The 23,286-nt window shown below is 36.0% G+C and overlaps 2 protein-coding genes across 2 annotated transcripts in view; one reads left to right on the top strand and one right to left on the bottom strand.

Annotated features, from left to right (window-relative positions):
• The first annotated feature begins 12,809 nt into the window (after nt 1-12,809).
• Nucleotides 12,810-20,673, top strand: mrps22 (mitochondrial ribosomal protein S22). Its single transcript, XM_067365455.1, has 8 exons — nt 12,810-12,946; nt 13,363-13,520; nt 13,724-13,888; nt 14,144-14,287; nt 14,370-14,453; nt 14,651-14,796; nt 16,488-16,596; nt 20,465-20,673. The coding sequence occupies exons 1-8, from the start codon at nt 12,820-12,822 to the stop codon at nt 20,552-20,554; spliced, it is 1,023 nt and encodes a 340-aa protein (XP_067221556.1). The 5' UTR covers nt 12,810-12,819; the 3' UTR covers nt 20,555-20,673.
• Nucleotides 20,674-23,232: 2,559 nt separating this feature from the next.
• LOC137004234 (E3 ubiquitin-protein ligase RNF14-like) overlaps nt 23,233-23,286 on the bottom strand; it is a 16,685-nt gene continuing 16,631 nt past the window's right edge. The window contains exon 6 of the mRNA XM_067364421.1: nt 23,233-23,286. This exon is cut by the window's right edge and continues 90 nt beyond it. Within this exon, the coding sequence (XP_067220522.1) occupies nt 23,233-23,286 (54 nt within the window).

Raw genomic sequence — 23,286 nt, 5'->3', positions numbered from 1 at the left:
GTGCACTGTCTATACAACGTAAACAGCATTGGAGAATGACAGGGGAGTGAAAAAATTGTTGAATAAAGTTGTTTTTTTTGTTGTTGTTTTTTGTGCAAAAAGTATTCTCGTCGCTTTATTACATTAAAGTTGAACCACTGTAGTCATGTTGACTATTTTAACAATGTCTACTTTTCTGGACCTTGACTCTTGGGGAACATCAAAAGCCTTATTAAGCCTTACTTAGCAGATATTAAGCAGACAGTCTAATACTCTGACTGATAGTTTGCATGTAGTTGCAAAGTTACTTATAGTTAGTAGAATGTCTAATGTGGCCCATCGACACAAAGTGTTACCATTTGCTATTAGGAGATCAGGAAGAGTGATGGGAATCAAATCTTGTCACAAAATAGAGCATCAGTCCAATACAAGTTCAGAGTGATATAGTCGTCCTGTAGTCCCCATTTTATTACATTTCAGAGCATGTTACGCTATTTACCGCTGACCCCCGGCCCCACCGGTGAGTCAGAGTGACCGCCATTGAATAGGGGCAGGGAAAGGGTTTTCGGGGGGCCAATGCACTCAGGATATTTGACCAGAATTTGCCCTCTGCCGCACCCCCGCCCGCCCTGTCCTCTCCGTTCCCCCTCAGATCAGTCAAATTGGATCAAGATGACACCAATAATTGATTCAAGCTGCAGTCGCGCTCAGACCCAATGATCCATATCAGAGTGCGTTTGTAACTGGTGTCTGTGTTCACAGCGCTCCGTCGTGGCTCCATGCAGCCCAGTTTACCTTGGCTCGGCCCGGCTATCCTTTCAGCCTGATCCCCCTCAGAGAGTCCTTGCACCATGACATCATGAGAGGAACAGAGAGGTTACAATTTTCACAGATATTTGGGAAATTACAACTCCATCTTTTCATCAGCTTTTAGTTTTGCACAAGAAGCATGTGCTCTCTTGAAAATGGACAATTCTGGTCACTGGTGATTGTGATGTTGCTGAGGATGTGAACAAAGAACCAAGAGGGTAGCACAGTGATACAGAGGCAGTACTAGACTTACCATAATCATGTACCATTGGACTTACATGGTACCATAGTAGTTTTTGGTACTGATGGTAAAGTGCAATTTGCGATGTGTATGTAATGTAAAGTCACCATAGGAAATGGTACATCATGAAACTCAATCGCTCTAAGAATTAGAACTGTAATTCTACACTCTTAGAAAAAAAGGTTAATTGGAGTTCTGTATAGAACCCTAGAATTCTTGACTCAATTTTAATGAACGCTTCATGCCAAAAAGGTTCTAAATAAGGAGAAAAAAACTTAAATGAGTGCATAATTGTTCATGTTTAAAGGGTTTTCTAGTGATAAAAAATGTTTCTTATCTGTTTAATTCATACAATTGATAATTAATACAAAAATTAATTAAAACAAAATGCACGAAATGATCCCATGATGGGAACCCCTAAAAGGTTACATGAAGCGCTTGACAGAATCCTGTATAGAAACTTTTCTTCTTAGAGTATAGTTGCTCCAATGACAGAATAAATAACAGAGGCAAAGTTCAAATGGTCTATATAGATTAGCTTGACATTATTTGTTCAGAGTTTTAAATATTTTCCCACTTCTAATTAGCAATTTTCAGCCTGCTTGGATCCAAGGAAAATGTTTATAGTTGTAATGAACTTAAATCAAATAATAACAGAGTGAAGAGAGATATGAGCATGCTCACACACAGTCAGACACACACACACACACACACACACACACACACACACACACACACACACACACACACACACACACAATATGAAAGATTGAATGTGTAGTCTTAACTAGCTATGACATATTTATTTTCATTTCACATCTAGACTACTGAAACCTTCATCACCCAAAACTGCTGCTACAACCTCATGCTCACACGCGGAAACACACACAGCACTGATATACACACATGGACTAAGCACTAATATTAACCATGAACAGACCAGGGGTAGTTATTATACTTTTTGCAATTTCAGGGTTGGATTTTGAAAGTCAGATTTTTTTTCTATAGGAAAAACAAGTCTTGAAAATAAATCTTAATTTTGCCATAGAAAAGAAATCTTAATATAATTTGAATCCAGCACACCTTCACTTTATTTGTATTCTATTTTTAATTATAAAATGATGAAGCACAAAACAATCCATAAAACCTTTTGGTTAAAATGTACCTTCATTACAAAGTTGTATGTCTTTGTGTTTTTTATTGTGCTCACCTTATAACAATAACCAGAAATAATGTTTTATTAACAAATTTCATGATGAACACGTTCAAATGATCTATCCAATCAGTACAAGAGGAGGCCTATATATATATAATATATATATATACATACACATACTCTCCTATGTTCCTCAACACTTTTCAGCATCCCTCCACCACCCTGACTCCTCACTCTGGTTTGTTCCTATCCCAGCCAGGGTAATGGGGGGAGTACTCTAGGTTCGGGCCAAATTTTGATCTCGGAGCCGTCCCCTAGGACAGCATGCCAAATATGCATACTCTTTTACTTTATCTGATATTTGTAAGTGTGAACTCATTAATATGATGACATTTGAATTTTGGAGCAGCAAATAATTTTAATTTAAGACAGTGTTGAATAGGTATTGAAACCAATTTACAAATCCAGTTCTAGAAAGCAAGCATTTATGAAATGTAATGTTTGACTCTTAACTTTAACTAGCCCCACTCTCCAATATGCTTGTGTGTATGTGATCAGAATGAGCATCTTTTGCTGCTGGAATACATGTGGTCTGTGTGATCTGTTATCAGACAGTGTGATCAAGGAGCACTACTAGCAAAGCACTAAGTGCTGTATTTAATTATAGTTCATATTATCTAACCCTCACAGCTTCACACACACACAGCCACGATAGCTGATTTCACTCTGTAAGTTACCATGGAAAATCATCAAATTTCCATCCTAATATGTAGGATTTTTATGATTAAATGGTTGGATATAGCCAGAATGACTAACATGTTAGATAATATGTTGTTAGCATGCATACACATATGCACTGAGGTTAAAGTGTATTCTTTCCCTCCCTGTAATAACCACTGGCAGACACATTAACTAATTAACTGAAGCCAATAGATTGAACCGCCTTTTACAAAAATGACCATGGTAACTCAAACAAAACTGTGGTAACTTGTAATTTTCTACAACTGAATGACAATATTTAGCTTTTAACAAAGCAAACTTGAAAGTGCTCCAACAAGTAGCACAGTTGTCTGAATAAAGGCAAAAATGACAGAAAGAATCTTTTAACCAAAGCAACATGCAGTGCATTCAAGGTATAGCTACATTTTGCCAGTATGTGTGTTCCCTGGGAATTGAACCCATGACCTTGGTGTTGCTAGCACACACACAGATTATTTACATAAGCATGACCTCTCACCTCAGTATCAACCAGCAAAAGCATCATAATTTTAGTCTTTTTGTGTGTTTTCTCGTGTCACTCATCTGACGTCATGGTGTAGTCCATTCTGATGCTGATACCACAACACAAAGACCATATCCTCCTATTGTGCCTCTCTCTCTCCCTCTCATTCACACACACACACACACACACACACACACACACACACACACACACACACACACACACACACACACACACACACACACACACACACACACACACACACACACACACACATGCTATCGTGATAATCTGCTGAATGCTAAAATAAAATAAATGTATTGTAACTCGATATAGGCGTGAAGATATTAAGGAACACTATTTAAATTTTTTTGTTCAAAGTGAACTAAATTTAAATAATGAGTCAGTGCATCATTTTTCCAAAATGTGTTTTGTCTTACCCTGATTCGCTATAGTAAGACTTTTACAAGTGTTTATATTTTAGATCTGACAGGATGGTTTTCAAGGGAAATTGCAAACATACAGTACATCACTCACCCTTACGTGTCTCTGTAAATAGAGAATAGTTGCTCTGGCTACTTTGACGCTTGTCTGCTGTGGGAGTGGCAGAGGTTAGTTGTCACAACAAGAGAGAAAGTTTGACATGGAGCAGTTAAAGGAGAATCACTCGTTTAAACAAACAGAGGAGAGTCTGCTGGCAAAAAGAAAACGCGACTGAGCTCGTAATAAAACAAGAATCAATATTGGCTTGGCTTTTTGGAGACGGCAAGAACTGAGGGATTTGAAATGTTGTGAAAGCTACAGGTAAGGTATTTTATTGAATAGAAAATTGCCATATGTAGAGTTCATTGTAAAGTATTATCTATAGTGAAGGGTCATTTCATTATGGTTGTTGTAGCACTGTGCTGGAATTTATTTTCAAGAAATTACATATCTATTAAAGGGTAAAGCTACAGTAACATCTCCTATTCAGCATAAGATCCTTTCCATCCTAACTGGTTTTATCTCTTAAGCCTAGTAATGTTTTATGGGCAGTAGAATAATCTCTCTCATTGGCCAGAATATCAGTTACAAAAAATTGCAACGTTTAAAATATCAGATAACTTTTGTAAAGTCATTATTTAAAAATGTCAGTATGCCAGTCAAATATTGGTCAAAACAACAGCATAAAAATATTGCACATTCATGCTCAGAGGACATCATTGTTGGATTTTTTTGTGTTCACAGGTGCCACAAAACATATTCACGTACAGTCACACAGAGCTGAAAAACAATGTTCTTCCGCAAAAAATCAATACAGTTTTGCTTTTTAACTGCTAGAGGGACAAAAGTTACATAGAGCGTGTAGTATCATTAATGATTTTCTGTAAAGCTGCTAACCTATCTAAGAACTCCTACAGCCCCTTCCACTCTAGTCTTTTTTTTTTTGGAACACAGGTAGTTCCTCAACTCAGCCATTTGTTGAGTTCCTTTATTTCAATATGCTGTTTTACAAAATACATATATCTGATTTTACCTGATGCTCTATTATCAATCTATTACACAGCTCTCTGCAATACTCGATTAATTCAGATTAGCCCTTGTTTTTCACATTTCCTATTCCTTCACCCTCTTCAAGTTTATGTTTAGAATATTTAAGGAAGTGATGGGTGTAGCTAAGTCTACTGGAGGGTCTGAACAAGTAAGGAGACAGAAGGCTCAGACTCTTTGAATGATCAGCTGATCTAAGTGTCCTTTCAAGATAAGACTGATACAGTATCCATTTTATGCCTGCATGTTTGAGAGTAGGATATCTCTGTAAGTCAAAACCAGCAGCAGGCTCTCTTAAACAAGAGAGGCTGGAGAGGGTTTAGTTGTGCTATGACTGGTGCTTCAGTATGGAAACTTTTCAGACACTATTGAATGCTTTTTTGAACTTGAGATGCTTTTGGACCATTTCCATAACCACTGGTCACTGTAAGGAGATGATTTAGTGCATTGTATGCCACAAGCTAAGAAAGCAGCAAAGCAAATAACTCTCCTCAAGTTCACTATATGGCCAAACATTTTTTTTCATTGGTTTGATTATTCCAGTACTTTATGTGAAGTCCATACCAAATATGGTTTTCTGAGTCTGGTGTAAAAGAACTTTTATGGCCTGCAAAAAACATAATCTCAACCCTGAACACCTTCAGTATCAAGTGAAACACCAAATACAAGCAAGGCCTCTTCACCCAAGACCAATGCCTGACCTCACTGATGCTCTTATGTCTGAATATCAGAATTGTGAACATTTTGCTGTTCATTGTAGACAGATAAATAACTTTTTGATGGAATCTTGTCACATTACAGAAGACAACTTGGAAATGACCCACCTCTTATTCAAAAATAACCACCGGAACAGTGCCCGAGATCGGACATATGTACTGACAACTAGACGGCCCTCAGCAGAGATCCTCAGCAAAGACCACAAGAATCAAACAAATGTCCTCTGCACAGACTCCTATGGCCAGCTTCAACTACTCCTCCCTCCAAATGCCAGCATGATGTATCCCGATCTTCAAACAGAAGGCACTGGATGAAATATTATGAATGATCGACCCATAATCTGACCTGAGATGCTACCTCGAATCGGGCCAGTGCGAGCCGGGGCTAACAACGTGCCAGGTGGGGCCAACAGCCTTGGATCTCGAGCCACGAGGTCAAAATCAAGCTGCGTTTCCATTATCGGGCCAGTAGCCCTGCAGTAGCACTGCCCTAAAACCCACCCTTAACAAGATGCAAGAAGAAAAAAAAAAAAAAAGAATGTTATAGGTTTAAAAATTATGTAACTGCTATGTATGTATGTCCCCTATAAATTGCATATGTGAATATTTTGTAGACTTACTGTTTACATTATATTCATGCTGTAATAGTAGACTAATCTTTGCAGGTTTCATTAGTCCAGTCTGTGACTTGCAACATAAACATCTGCATTTAGCTTCAAAGGGCATCTTCAATGACGGTATTCTATAAAAATGAAGACAATATTTTTTACATTCCGTTTCTGACATCCAAGGGCACAACAAAACATTTTTTTCTTGTTCTGTGGATTTTGCCCATCTTCCTCCACTTGTTACTGTTGTTTATCTGCCACCACCATGCACACACAGCTGCAAGTGACGTTTGCTCCAAATTGGTCTAACCCCCCTGGAGCCGTATGGGTGGATGTGTTTTTTGGGGCTTCAAAATCTCGGTTATTATTTACTCCCATTGGAAGAACCAGGATATTTTTTTATATAACTCTGTTTGTGTGTGACTAAAAGAAGAAAGAATATATACCTAGGGTGGCTTAAGGGTGAGTAAATTATGGGATAATTTTTATTTTTGGGTGAACTAACCCTTTAATTTTCAACAAAATTATTGATCTGACTTTACTGACTATTGAGAAATTAACTGAGCTGGACTTTATAGATGAATTGAACTCATTTTATAGTATTGATGATATTTACATAGTTATTGAACGGAACTGAATCAACACTGAACAATGACACTATTGTCTTTTCATAGCTGCGTTACAGCAGAATTTAATTCTGTTTGCATCACTGAATCATTATTTTCCTGTTTATCAATGTAAAGCTGCTTTGAATTATTGTTGTTTTCAATTGGAGGATTTCAGAGTTGCCAGAGCAGCAGGACTAAAATGCTTTGAGATGAGAAAGTTCATCTCAACTATTCCCATCTCCATTGCCTGGAATTAATAAGACAAAGGAGTCAGTAATTTTATTCCGGAATGTAAAAAAAAATGTCATTTATGCAACAGAATGCTGTTAAACACAATAGGTCTATTATATGAGATGTGGTGGAAATGACACGTGGGGAGGATTTGTCAAAAGAAAATGTCAGAAATGGTAGAATTCATATGATTTATGTTTGTCCACTCTCAGATATTGATAGGAGACACTTTAAATAGTAAAATGTCCACAGCACCAAAAGTACCCATATATTACTTTTTACAGTGTTGTAGTCAAGACCAGCTCATTCGAGTTTAAGGTCAAGCCAAGACCTGAGGTTGAATCTAAGCCAAGACAGAGACCAGAAGAGGGTCGAGTCTGAGTCAGTACGAGATCAGAAGAGGGTCTGAATGACTCAGTGTTAAATATGCTTTCCTTTGGGGTATGAATTCTGGTTTCACATCAGTATCAAGTGAACATCTGCAACACACACACAGTGTTCTCTGGTCCAGAGACACGATAGCATAGAGCAGATCACATGCGCTAGTCAACACAAACCACAAAACATATCCGCAGTATTGAGACAGGACTCAGTCTCAAGTCTGAGTCAAGAAGTCCAAATGCTCTCAGAATCCATGACAGGTCAAGTAAAGCCCCTATGTGTGTGACAAGACCAAGACAATAAAAAATTTGATCTTGGACTCTTGATAATACGCCAATAATTCCAAAACTAATTTCTGTCTATCTAGTGTGTCTCCCTTCTCAAAATACTTGGAGCATAACTCTACAAGGAGCATCTTCTGTGATAAGGGGTTTGGAAAATTTCTGAGGATTTCAGAATCATTTTGTCACATTCTACTTTTTTAGTGTATAAAAAGTGCAACACTTAATTAACAATGTGGCAGCGCATGCTGTTTAACCACTGAAAAGAAACTCTTCAAAAAATACAGACAGCATGATTAGAGAGAGGGAGAGATCTGAGGGAGAGAAAGAGATGAAGGTCTCCTCCACACAGCTGTCTTATTATCAGTGTGTGTGTGTGTGTGTGTGTGTCTGTTATATGTAGTAAAAGTACAGTTTGCGCTTATCTTCAGGGTCACTGTGCACTCCTGAGATCCAGCTGCTGTGTGTGTGAAAGAGAGAGCAATTTCTATGATAGGAAAGTATTTTGCCAAGTATGTTCAGAAACAACGCTGTTTTACTTTTTGTGTTCTTGCGTGTAAGCTCATTTCCAGAATTTCTGGAGCTGACAGTGATAAACGAGCATCTTTTCCGCAGTTTCTGATTGGTCTGTAAAAATGAGGCAGCATTAATATGAGGCCTATAATTAGAGCCTCTCATTCATCAGCTAAATTTGCTCTGTGTGTTTGTATTAGTACTTTCCTGTATTGTTGGTGATTACAGTCTTCCTACTGTTGTCCCTGAGTGTCAATATGTGTAACATGGTATTTCTGTGTCTTTGTACTCTTCGGTTTCAGTCACAGGACCTTTTCCTCACTGCCACCGTATTTATAACATCAGTGGTATAGGAAAACAATGGCAGAGGATTCAAAAACATTTGACAATCCAAATTAAGAAATAATTTTGATCATTGTTTTTGATCTCTACCAGGAAATAAAATCAACAGAGTCACAGAGATATTGCCAAATTTGCAGATATGTACAATCCACAGACCATCGCTGTGTATTAGTATGGAGAACCTGTATAAAACTTCCACGTTATGGTGCTGTGAATGTACGTGCACCAGAAATGTGCAGGTCCTCGAAAAGAATATAAAAAAGGCAACCTAGTATACATGTGCCCTAGTTTTCCATATTACATTAATATGCATAATTAATAATAATAAATAATTAATTAAGGAATATTAATTCATACCATGCACCTATTTTAAGGTTAGGATTAGAATTCAATTTAGGATCAGTTTGTAATTTTGTAAAATTTACTGTTATTACTTGTATAGTTATATACTAGTTATAATTATGGTAAGCATAAGTATAGAGGTGTTAAAAACCTTAAAATAAAACTACTTTTACAAGAATTTTTTTTTTTTTTTAAAAAAAGCCTTACAACTGAGTAGAAAGGCATACTAATCTTACTATTCGTACTATTTTAGCAATGCCAAGGTTATGGATTTGACTCCCATGAAATGCATGAACTGATAAAATGTGTACCTTGAATCAAGGTTGTTTTGGGTAAAGGCATCCGCAAAAGGCATAAATGTGAGATCAATTATATATATATATATATATAATTATATATATATGTGTGTGTGTGTGTGTGTGTGTGTGTGTGTGGGTGATATTTGCTTATGAGATAATAATTTGGATGCTTAATAAAAACATGCAAGCTTGTGAGGTTATAGAGAGGTGACAACAATGTAATGTAGGAGTGTTTGAAATGTTTTTACATAAGAGTAAAAAGTAGGCAGTGGGCTAATGATAATTTTATCCTTGATTAAGCATTACTATCAGGATTTTAAAATATTTTTATTTTGAAACAAACAGACAAACAAACAAACAAACAAAACTTGTTTTTTTGCTGTGTCAATCACTCATTTACCTCCTTTTCATTTTAGTTCTACTTTCTCTCTCTCTCTGCATAATTGTTTTTAAGTGATATTAAAAACAATTATGCAGAGACAGAGAGAAAGTAGAACTAAAATGAAAAGGAGGTAAATGAGTGATTGTGATAAGGATGAGAAAAAAACAAGAGAGAATAATTCTGCTGGAAAGCAGACAACGCTTGAGTGTCACTGTGCCCTTTTCCAATCTCTCCTTCACTTCCCTCCCATTTAGATGAGAAATACCAATGCTGGACCCTTTCTTGAAGCCTTATAGCTGCCTCACACACACACACACACACACACACACACACACACACACACACACACACACACACACACACACACACACACACACACACACACACACACACACACACCCAGACATCTTTCCATTTTACTCTTTCCTGAAACCTATTTTTTGCTAGTGTAAACCAAAGCAAGCATACACTAAATTAGTTTTTATGTAAAATAATGTGTGCATACACGTGTAATAACACAATCACGCACATTCCCTGTGCAGCCAGGCAATCCTGGGTCAAGCTCTGTCCTTCCTGGTGGACACACAATTCACACACATGTTTACTTAGCTATCTGAATGGGCATATTCCATAGACTTCTTGTTTTTATATACAGCTATAAATATACAGCCTAACCCTAAAACTTTCTTTTTATACTGTTTTTGTTTGTTTGTTTGTTTTACAAATGAGGATGTCCCCAAAAGAAAATTTTGACAGGTTTATCTCACTTCTGAATAATTTTGTCTCCAAAATTAAGTAGGTACACACACATACACACATACTCTCAGATAATAAGCCTATAAATCATACAGAATGATCTTTTTTGAAGATCTAAAATAGCTGAAAGTTTTCTGTGATGGGTAGGTTTAGGGTGTGTGTGTGTGTGTGTGTGTGTGTGTGTGTGTGTGTGTGTGTGTGTGTGTGTGTGTGTGTGTGTGTGTGTGTGTGAACATGTTAATGGTGCAGGACAGTCACCATAGGCAAGACTTAGCCTTTCAACAAGCAACAGCTGGCTCCATAATGAACCAGACACACACACACACACACACACACACACACACACACACACACACACACACACACACACAGGTTTGTTTTTGTGAATCGTGGGGACATTCCATAGGCGTAATGGGTTTTATACTGTACAAACCATATTTTCTATTGCCCTACACCAACCATACACCTAAACTGACCCATCACAGGAAACTGTGCACATTTTTACTTTCTCAAAAAAAAAAAAAAAAAATCAAATTCTGTATGATTTATAAGCCTTATAATGTCCTCATAAGTCACCCTCTCCTTGTAATACCTATGTCATACCCATGTCATTATACACATTTGTATCCATATATGTCACAAAACACACACACACACACACACACACACACACATTTTATTTTTCCATGTTTTGTTTTTTTCTTTTGTTTTTCTTTTTTGTTTCGAAAATTTTGTTGAAAATTTGCTTATATTTTTGGGACAAAATTTTCCACAGACCAAAGGCCCCCTTCCAGGATTTTTTATTATTTTATTATTATTTAAAAATGCTATACATTTTCTTTCAGGGGATGATTTAGTGTTAGGGTTAGGATTGCAGTCTTTTAATCTACTGATATCAGCAGGCCTTTTGTGAGGGTATGTAAAGGTTGGATTTTACCAAATGTAATCATCTCTCTGTAAAAGAGAGTCTATGAGATATCTTCACTGTTACAGCAACACCAATGTGTGTGCATAATTAACATGTGTGATTATGATCCTTCATCAGCTGAGTTCACACCTGAAAAATACTTTCATTCTGATGGTAACCCATTGCCGCCATCCATCACTAACACCCAAACACACACTTTTTGTTTGTTTCACTACCTTTTTTTTTAATCGCTAGGACACATTTATTAATACTCAATAATTACCTTTTCAGATCTCTTCACAAACAACATCAGTCTATGTGGGCTAAACTGCGGATTTATCATTGCTTTGGAACAAAATACATTCAATGAGGACATCTTTCTAATTACATGAATACATTTCTCAATTAGACACAAACACAGCGAAAACTCTATATACCTACACGAAAATTTGCATGTTTACATTTTTTTAAACAGTGGATGGACATTACATCAACAATATGTAGCGTAGTATGTGGAGATATTTTTCAATTACCTTACATTTGCTTACAAAACAGTATGAAAAATTTCAGCATTGTCATAGCAATTGAGCAAAATATAAGCAGCAAGTATACAACATGAGAAGAGATTGATAATTGCTTTTACTTCATAGAGCACACAGAGCCGGTTTTATGGATTTCTGAATCTGGTAATCTGATAATCTTGTTTATGACTTTAAGGTGTGCAAATGAAATGATCTTTTTAATCATTAGATTATATTGCATTCAAAAAGCACGAAATGTAATTTGACATTGGAATGGGAAATATTTGACTATTTTATTAAAAAAAAAATGTATTTATGTTTGTGTATGTATGTTTTTACAAAGTATAAAGATGTATTTCAAGCAGCTCATGTAGTGCACGGATAAGTGTAAGCCTCTGGCGCCATCTACTGACTAAAATCTTGTCATAGTCAGGCACGCTTTACGCAGATGATTTATGTACGTTACATGTCTTTGGGTTCACCGACTGTATACAATAAACAATAAACTATTTAGCGCCATCTTGCGACAAACAAAAGTTCAACATGTAGGCTACTAATAACCTGCTAATAACACAGGGCTTTTTTAAATTTATTTATTTATTTATTTTTGTATTTGTTAACCCATGCAACAGCACTTTAAATAAACATATTTGAGCTTATTTTTTATTCTTCTTATGAACGAGCATTTCATCTTCTATCTATTAAGCTTTGCATAATAGATACGCTATTTATGATGCAATTTGGAGGTCTATTATTATTATTATTATTATCATTATGAACGGTAGGCCTACATGTGATCTGGTTTCGGTCATCTCAGTTTCTGGCTGTGTACGTCTATACATGCTATACAACTGATGTATGAAAACATTATTACAGAAACATTATTAGAGAAGCAGTCCCTGCCAGAGATTTACTACATCTCCCAGCATTCCTAGTTCTTGTTTGAAAGGTGGAAGTTCAAAACATAGCCGCAGTGATGTCACTTACAGGCAGCATGGCTGCGCTCAGTGTTGCAAGGCGTTTAGTAAAGTCTTACTTTTGCGTTAAATGTTTAGATAAAAATGTGCACGCGCGTTTGCAGACTACAACACGAATGTTCTGTGTATCAGTATCACGTAGCAGTAAGTATAGTCACTGTAAATGTGACGTTTACGGTCCCTTGCTTCACAATAGTGGATAATTGACCTTGTATATTACATTTAATGTTTTGTGGTTTTAATGTTTCATGTGTTTACTAATTGTAAAATAGCGTAATTAGAGCTCAAGCTTGACAAAAAAGTGACCTTGTCATCGATTTTTATGTTGTTATGCTTATTTGATTCATTTATTTATTTAATGCTATATGCTTTGAAATACTTGGTGCCATGTAAATATATGCTGTTTAAATATGGTTAAGTATATCAATATTACAGTATATTTTAAAGTACAATGCGATAACATCACTGTTCCATGGTACAACCCACAACCACAGTACTTTTGCATGTGATGTAAGCAGCAATACTTGAGCTGATCAATGTTTCTTTTTTTCATTTCACAGGCTCCGTGGATTTACCTAAAGCTCAGTTCACAGATAAAGAGGTTCAAGACATTCTGACCAAAATCACGGGTCTGGATCTAGAGAAAGTGTTCCGACCCTTAAGAGAGCAGCTAACACCACCTAAATACAAGCTTATGACAGACACAGAATTAGAGGAGGTGAGGTTTTCCATGGGATTCACGATGCAATGAAATTCATAACATGATAGAATGGGATTCATGAGGGCACATGATATAACAGAAAGGGTTTCACTATGGCATTTTGGAATAACATGAGATATGATTTGTGATGTGATTGTGCAGTTATGGTGCTAGGAAAGCGGCAGTGTTAATTAGGGTCATGTGTTTTGGCGGCTGTGTAGGCAGTGCGTAAAGCAGAGGAGCAGGCAAAACATTTGCTGAAGATGCCACCGGTCCTGCCTGAGAGGAAGCCTATAAATGATGTGCTTTCTGAAGATCAGATGCTAGACGGCATGGACACTGCTAAATATGTATTCACCGACATCAACTTTAACGTCCCGCATCGAGTAAGAAAAAAGGCATTATTTTATATAACCAAGTTTAGCATATCTGTGTTGTTTATTCTTTAAGTTTACATTGGTTTAAATGTAATAATTCAATGTTCTTGCTGTTCTAAGATAATAACCCAATATTTATACTTTATTGACTCTAATTTTCTGCTCATTTTCTGATTCTTTAATGTGATTTCAGAGAGATCTGGTACTTTGTTATTTATCATTCCTAATGATGGCGTTTCTGTTTCTCTCACCAATATCCCAAAGGAAAGATTCATAGTTGTGAGAGAGCCCAATGGAATCCTGAGAAAAGCATCATGGAACGAAAGAGATAGGATAATACAAGTTTACTTTCCCAAAGAGGGTCGCAAAGTCACGCCACCACCCATCTTTAAAGAAGAAAATCTCAGGGTATGAAAAAAGCAAAAGCTGAAGACGTCTTGGCGATTTGCAAATGTGTTAATTTCTGACGAGTGTTTCTTCCTCTGTGCAGGTGGTCTTTGAACAGGATAGACACGAGGATGTGCTAAACCAGTGCGTTGTCCAGTTTGAGCCAGACTCTGCAGAATTTAAAAATGTGAGTTATTTTGTGTTGCTGACAGACAAATGTATTTCGAAACCAAGGGTGGGAGATATGCTGTACCAGTGCATGAAAATGTGTCATTCTGTTTGTTGAGGAGCACTCAGGAGGACGTAACTTATTTTCTGCATGCTGTTGTGGCAATAGCTGTGGTTGGACTGATTAATAATAGTAATATGGTCTTGTGCGATTAGGTGCTCATGCTGACCTATGAGGACATTGAAAAGCATGGGAAATATGATCTGCTCAGATCCACACGGTTCTTTGGTGGTTTGGCCTGGCATCTGGCTAATGGTCGGCGAATTGATGGCCTTCTGGTGAACATGTTGCAGAGAGACCTGTAAGTATGTGTGTGTGTGGAGATCAAAAAGGAATGGTCTGGGTTCAGTGCACAAGTGCATGCTGATGGTTACCAAAGACAATTGTCTTGATTTGTCCCACAGTTTGTTAAAAAGAAGGAAAACATGCTCAGAGTAATGCATTTGCCTATGGGACAGGTGTACCAGAGAGATTAAAAGCAAAAAAATGAAAACCTTCTATTATTGACATTAATTATTCCATAGCAATGTTTATTGTCATCAGGACGTATAAACCGTCTTCCTGAGGTGTGGCCACTTTTACAAGTTTGTTCCATGTAAAAAGTGCCTTATACATAGTGAAATCACATTCCTGTCTGGAATCCATACATGTGTCATAATGAGAGTTTCTGGGTTAATCAGGTTTACATTGTCATGAGATGAACTAGAGCTGCACGATTAATCGTTAAAAAATGGTGATCTCGTTTCGCAACCCACGTCATCTTATTCCTAATGACAATGATGAGTCTATTTAACATTTGACAAGTACGATCACAGCGAACAATCAGATCTGCATTAAGTTGGCACTGCCGTTGATCCAGCAGAGTATGAACCCGCTTCACAAACAGTCTTTTCAGCCACACAGTATTGTTATTTCAGTGTTACCAATATATTATCACAGTAGTACTGGGATAAAAGTTTATAGTGAGGATATAAACAATGATGTCTAGGGTAGTGATCAAAATAGAGCAAATCACCTTTTGAATGTAACTTGATGCTTCAGTGATTATATCGATTACATTGTTACACCAGTAGGTGGCGACAAGTGACTGTTAAAAATGTATTTGTCATTGAATCAATCATTCAAGAGATTCACTCAAAAATGCTGATTTATCCAGTAATGAAACAAGTTAAGTATTTGTCTGTGAGTCATTGAATCATCCATTCAAACCCTAACCCTTTTTTAAATAATTTATTCAGATTAATTAAACATTTAAATTAGACTGCAGCAATTAACATCTTGTCAGAACCTCTATGAAGTTATATATATATTTGTTTATTTGTCTGTTCAGAATTGTGGGAGAATTGGGATCAGTATTTGAAACAAAAAAATCATGATTCTCAATTTATCCGGAATCATGCAGCTCTAACATGAACTGACAGGTTGCATATAATTTTACTGTTAACACTGAACGTGTCACACAAGTCTGATGATAATGTGTACATTTTAATAGTTATGGTTTTTGTGATACAATTGTGAAATTAGTAGTAGTATAGAAATTTGCGAAGCCTGTATTGAAATCGTTAAATTTTGACTATAGCCCTGTTCAGAATGGACTAGTTTTCATAAAGGACGTTAGAGAAATTATTTTTTCACAGGTGCACTATGTGATTTTAATCCTGTTCGAATCTGCCATGTGTGTGTTTTTCTCACACAACTCCCATTTCCTAATGTTACTGTTTTTCAGCAATCTCAACAGTCCTCTGAGAAATCTAATCCCGTCAGAATCTGAATGTCTATGTTTGCTGATATCTGTCCTGCAATAGCACACAGATTTCTGCAGCAGACCTTTTGTTTACAGTAAAATAAAGTAAAAAAGGAGCCTGCGGGGCTCAGTCTGGGTCTTGATAGAAGTTCTTGCTTGGTTGACGTCACTTACAGCACCGTTAATTTCAACAAATGTATTGTGTTGCTGTTGTCTTGTATGATGCATATGTGTTGTTATGGTTGCAGAATGCAGGATGCGGTGAGGTTGGTGCGTCTGTTTCATTTGGTCCATCCTCAGAGTGAGTCTGCGCAGCATGCTCAAAGACAACAGGCCACTGACCTGGACCTTCTGAAGGTGAACACATGTGCAAGTTATCACTGTATAACAAAGTCATCAGTTTTTTGTGCTTATCAATTCCACATCCTTTACTGTCACCACAAATATAGTTCAAACGTAACTACATATAATGGTTTAAAATGAAGGTTTCCTATAGAGTCCGATAGTGCCCGCATACTTTTTCAGAGGCATTGGTTCCAGAAGTATTTTTCCCATAAGAATTAAATTATTATTTTTTTTTTAAAGCATTATAAGCCGTGAACCAAGCAAAAAAAAAAAAAAAAACTTTTAACAGTATCTTCAAGACCAAGACAAGAACAAGAACAAATTTCGGGGCAAGACCGAGTCAAGACCAGACTAACACTCCTCACATTCATCTGAAAGATCTACATTTACTGCCTGAGAAATGTCTTATTCTAATTGTATATATTGAATAAATATATAAGACATGATATAGAGCTGTTAATCAAATGAAATCACTGACAGCAAAATTCATCTTTGCACTGCAGATGTAGCACGAAAGTTGAATTTAACTTAGTAAATAATGTTGAGATAAATGGTTTAAAAATACAAGTTTGAATATAAAAATATGATGGGAAAAATAAAATTATTCTTTTAAAAATTAAACTAAAACTGCCAGTAGGTGGCGGAAGATTTTTTAATGGATGAGTCACCGAATCATTTATTCAACCGATTCGTTCAAAGCAGCTGATTCATTTAGTAATGAAAAACCGCTGTGCTGCTAGGATTTGTTTGGAGTTATTTTGGTTGCCGAAATAACCTTATTCAAAATTGTGTTTAAAATGTAAGTTGCTTAATATTAACTTGTTTATTGAAAGTGTATAAAATCAATATCATGTTTGCGGTCTTGCTCATGAAAACAACTCTCTTGCTCTTGTGATATTGCTCAATTATATCATGTTATAATAATAAAGTAGCTACTTTTTTGCAATTTATATCTTGAATTTTTTGGGCATTTGTATTCATTTTGGTGACACTTTTGACACCGTTCCCCTTTCATTTTATGACCCAGCTCAACAATAAAAAAAAAAAAATCAAATTAGAAATAAGATTGCATTTGAAGCTGGAAGTTTTACATCAAGTCACGGTAAAGATGTTAACAAATAAATCAGACAATGCACTGGCAATTTACTGATATAACCGATGTTGTGGTCTTGACCGGTTTTGAAATAAAACCCAAGACAAGACAGAGTACAAATACGTTCGAGACCTTCAAGACCTACAAAAATGTTAAGCAGCAAAAACTGTTTTCAATATTGATAATAATAATAATAATAATAATAATAACAAATATTTCTTGAGCATCAAATCAGCATTTTAGAATGATTTCTGAAGGATCATGTGACACTGAAGACTGGAGTAATGATGTTGAAAATTCAGCTTTGATTACAGGAATAAATTACATTTTAACAAATATTAAAATAGAAAACCTTTATTTTAAATTGTACTAATATTTTACAATATTACTGTTTAACTGTATGTTAATTAAAAAAAATGCAGCCTTGGTGAGCATAAGAGACTTCTTTTAGTGACATTAAAAATGTATAATAAAAAAATAAATAAATATTATAACAAATGTTACATTTAAATGCCCAAAAGACAAGAATCACCTCAGACTGTAATACTATAGTTTAATTAGGCTGTAAACATTTACTCAAGTAGCTCAAGCAGCTCACATATCAGCAGAAGAGATCAGCGAGACTGTTCAGTCTGTCACTCTTACATGAGAACATTAATGATATGTGCTCTGAAAACAGGGAAGAAGGGGTCAGGCCCAGGGTACATCACTTCCCATTAGCCTGTGGTTAGACCTTTAACCCATGCTAGGACGTCATTCAGAGAGAATGGAGTAAAGGAAGGCAAAAACATTCTTGTCAAGTTTTGAGATGCCACCAGTAATTTGGTAAAGATGGTAGATTGACGGGTTTTAATGTGTGTGTAAGACAGAGTGTGTATATTAAATTCTTTGAAAGGAAATAGGAAAGCATGGTAGACTTGATGAGGGGCCACGGTTTAGTCATGGTCCTTGCATAGTGCACACTCCGCTCAACCCTGTTTTATGTCACATTGGCCCTTTAACCCCTATATCAGGAAGTCAGTATTTCATTATTTATTTTGCCAATTAAAATTAGCAAAATTTGACACACAAAAAAATAAAAAGCACTTTTAGAATCATCATTAACTCTTTCCCCTCCAGCATTTTTTAAAAAAGGTTGCCAGTCACCACGATTATTTTTGATCATTTTCACAAAAGTTTCATGGCCCTGAAAATATTTTGTTGTATGCATATCTGAACATGCAAAATGTCAAAAGAAAGAACAGACCCTCTGCTTAAAAAAAAACAACAAAATTTTATTCGAACTTCATGCTTTCTTAATGCTTAACACTTGAACGTGGGTAAGTTTAATAAAAAAAAAAAAGCTGAAACGTGTTTTTGTCAAAGACTACATCCAGATCAGATTCAGAAAGATGATCAAAACACAGATGGAGTAGATCAAGTCCATCAATACCCCAAAAGCTTCACAGTCCTATAGCTTGTCTTGGTCAACATATTTCATTCAGTAACATTAGGCAGTTTTGATTTATATGCTGTTTAATGTTGATGATCGTGTTATTTTACATGTGCATAAACAATGCTTCTATCAATTGTTTCTGTGTTTTCTTCACCTGTGTTTTGGTCCAGAGATTCTGTACTTTTTCAGAAGATGTGTAATTGTGCCCCCTTCTGTATAACAGTGAAAACACAGATTCCTATATATTTCCGTCAATGGCAGGGAAGCGTTGTATAAATGACGGAAAAATCAATGGTGGGGAAAGAGTTAAAATTATACTCACAAATTACACTCATAGTTTATACTTAAATGAGATTAAAGGGTTAGTTCACCCTAAAATGAAAATTATATTATTAATGACTCACCCTCATGTAATTCCAAACCCGTAAGACCTCCGTTCATCTTCGGAACACAGTTTAAGATGTTTTAGATTTAGTCAGAGAGCTTTCTGTCCCTCCATTGAAAATGTATGTATGGTATACTGTCCATGTCCAGAAAGGTAATAAAAACATTATCAAAGTAGTCCATGTGACATCAGTGGGTTAGTTGAAGTTTTTGAAGCATCTAAAATACATTTTGGTCCAAAAATAACAAAAACTATGACTTTATTCAGCATTGTCTTCTCTTCCGGGTCTGTATTATATCGGCTTTCACTCCACAGCTGCTGCTGCTTCTTTCCTGTTTTACGGTGGTTGGCATCCAGCTTATTGGTGCATTACCGCCCCCTTCTGCTCCGGATAGTGACGCGATTAGGACATCTGCAACATGCACACCTACGCACCATTTAAAAATATATAGCAATACCAAAATACAAACAATGTAGAATAGCTTGAATACAGCGTGCGTCTCCCTCAGACTGTAAACGAAGCTCGGGCGCACTAGATAACACGTCATCAGCATCACTGTCCGGAGCAGGAGGGGGCTGTAATGCACCAATAAGCTGGATGCCAACCACCGTAAAACAGGAAAGAAGAAGAAGCAGCATCACTGTGTCGCCGAAAGCGGATATACAACAGACCCGGAAGAGAAGACAATGCTGAATAAAGTCGTAGTTTTTGTTATTTTTGGACCAAAATGTATTGAGGGTGAGTCATTAATGACATAAGCTTCATTTTTGGGTGAACTAACCCTTTAAGACTCCAGACATATCAGTCTTATGAAAGCTCTTTTATTCTACATGGTCACCACCTCATGTTGGCCGCCATGTTAACATAAAAAAAGAACAATGTTAAGATAAAAATAAATGAAGTTTGTCTTCATGTAAAAATGGGTTCTAATGCATTTTATGTCTTTCTTTTTCCTCTTATTCTTAGATCTATGCACAGTACGAGTCAAACAGAGCTGGATTCATCGAGCTTGCGGTGCAAAACTATGAACAGACTAAAGCACTGAGCTCTGTTTAAATACATTGAAGTGTTAAAATACAAGAAAACTATCATTTATCATGAATGGAAGTATCTGTCATATCATTTAAATGTTCATGTCAAGTTTTGAAACATACTCATTCTGTACATAATAAAGAAATCTTTCTGTACAAGGTCTTAGTTTCTTCATTTACGTATCACCACAGTTTCTTTCACATTTTCCCAAGTTTACCAAATGGAGAGATCAGAATAATTCTCTCTGTTTTGGCTCAGAAAAGCAGGCAGTCCCACCTCAAATACACTCTACTGATTGAGCAAGGAGTTGCCATTGCTGGCTCTGCTTTTGATGAATGCAGTTGAATGAGTATGAAAGTTGTCATCCATTTTACAATTGGTGAGATCAATCTTGAAAGTACACATCAGGACTGTTGGGGCAAACCCTTTCAATGTAAACTGCATTAACATACAATAACATTTTACCGTTGCCGCCGGGGATGGTTTTGCTGCCCTTCCTAAAATGTAAAGGCAGCTATTAATTTAATTTAAAACAATTCTGTTTTGAAAACAAAGTAATGTCTATTTTTAAAGTCGATCCTATATATGGGCAATAAAAACAAAAAGTACATTTATCACAAACAGTATGAATATATCTACTAATGGCTGTATTTACAGGATAACATCTATGAATAATTTTGTAAATTAGTTATTTTACTTTATTAGAGCCAACATATTTATTTGGTAATGTCCAAATGCTGTGCCAAGACATACAATGAGTTTTAAGCCATTTTGATTTACATGGAGGTTTGGATCCAACATTAAAATAATTATTAAAAAAAGGTTGTATAGGTTGTAAAGGTTGTAAAAAGTTGTATTATTAATATCTACATTTGAGAATTTGATTAAGATTATTATGCCATTCAGGACAGCCTTAATTACTATGTTAAATTATTTTGCATTTAAAAAAAAAACAAAACAAAAAAAATAATAAAAATAAATACATTTCTAGTTTTAACATTATTTATTCTTCAGACATTCCCCATTAAATGCAGTAAGTATCAGCTGTTTGAAAAGTTATCCACATTTGTTTTTTGACCAATGAAAATGAGTAAAATTCAACAAACTGAACATGGAGCCATGAGATCCCCTATGGGAGTGAACCATATAGGGCCTTGAAACAGAAGATTTCAAAAGAAAGGTTTAAGAACCAGAATCTAAAATGTCTTTAATACTTTTTGAGTGACAGGCATGCAAACTTTGGAAAAAGAATATTTATGGCACTAAGAAGGTGTCCATAGTAATAAGAGTGCATAATACATTCTAAACACCATGTTCTGAATGACACCTGAAAACTATTCAGTATATAAAAATACATGTATATTGCACTGCTATTGAGCTATTAAAGACCCATTTATACTGTACGTAGTTCCTCTCAGCCAGATGGGCTATTTGGGTTGCTCTCTGAATGACAGCGAGGACAGGTACACCACGACAGCTCAGTGCAGTGGTGTTAACGTACATGGACTGGTTGAGTTAGTTGTCGCAACCTTGCACGTCAAGAGAAGGCCTATTCAGTGCCAGTGTCTGCAGTTCTAGCCAAAGGGATTACAGCAGCAGGACAGGTTGTGGAGCTTTTGAATGTGCCTTTAGTGTAAAGGAAAGTGCTTTGTATCTGTTTTGTGAGGGATTGTCTCATTACAAGACACATTGTACCTTCCTCCAAAGCCAGACCCAAGCTTACAAACACTGAGACTGAGTAGACGTTTACTTAACATCAGTTCATATGCAAGCAACAAAATCTACTCTTACTCTAAAATATTTGCCTGTTAGATTCTCCGTCAGTCTTACAGAAATAAAATAATTAGGTGGCAATAACACTTTCATTGTTATTATTTTCTTATTTTGGTCACTTTTATAGAGCAGAGTATAGTTATAACAGGAAAAAATGGGAGAACGGGCCAACAGGATCAGGAAATTACCTGAGCCAGTTTCAAACTCACTTCAAACTTACAATGTTTTACAAAAGGTTCTCTATATAATTTACATAATCTGTTAAAAGGCCATACTATATTTGATGATGACATTGTAAACATTTCGATCACCTTATTTTGATCAAATGGAACAGGTGTGTAGAACTAATTAACAATGAAGGAAACTAACTAGAGAAAACATGCAGGCAACACAGTGAAAACAAAAACACTACAGATGACACTTTCATTATATTTTTACAAAGATTTACATGCATAGGATTTCACAAGCTAATTTTTGGCATTAAATTAATTGTTAGTAATCGCTGATTGTTTATGTTTACTGGAAGTCTCGCCCATATTTTGTGCAAAGTACCATGAGATGTAGAAATACATAGAAACCCTATTGTGGATATAGGCAACAGATATTTGCCTCTGATCAGTTAAAAGCTAATAAATAAATGCAGGGAAAATATGGATGTTATTTCCTGGTTCTGTGATTCATGTACATGAATTGACAAAGTGCAATAGATTCAAAGATTTGAGCTTTTCATTTTTCATTCCCTGATGTAATATAGTGGAAATTTACTTGTGTATTTCAAATTAGATTGACGTGAACTGGTTTATAAGTATATACTCTGTTTAGAGCAGGAGGATATCACCTCTCTTTAACCAGTTTCAAATATATTGTCATCTATTTGTCATCAATCAGATATCTGCCATATTTTTTTGTTAACATGTCAGCAAAATCCACTATTCATCTACCTGGTCACAGCACGGAGAGCTAGAGTCTCTGTAATGGCTGTA

Source organism: Chanodichthys erythropterus, chromosome 17 (assembly GCF_024489055.1).
Source record: "Chanodichthys erythropterus isolate Z2021 chromosome 17, ASM2448905v1, whole genome shotgun sequence".
NCBI lineage: Eukaryota > Metazoa > Chordata > Actinopteri > Cypriniformes > Xenocyprididae > Chanodichthys > Chanodichthys erythropterus.
This window is presented reverse-complemented; position numbering and strand designations above follow the sequence as displayed.

What these genes read in the sequence shown, in the direction of transcription:
- mrps22 (XM_067365455.1), top strand. Translation starts at nt 12,820, where the DNA reads ATGGCTGCGCTCAGTGTTGCAAGGCGTTTAGTAAAGTCTTACTTTTGC. An exon ending in TGTATCAGTATCACGTAGCA is followed by an intron (nt 12,947 to 13,362) that starts GTAAGTATAGTC and finishes TTCATTTCACAG; the next exon opens with GCTCCGTGGATTTACCTAAA. An exon ending in CAGACACAGAATTAGAGGAG is followed by an intron (nt 13,521 to 13,723) that starts GTGAGGTTTTCC and finishes GCGGCTGTGTAG; the next exon opens with GCAGTGCGTAAAGCAGAGGA.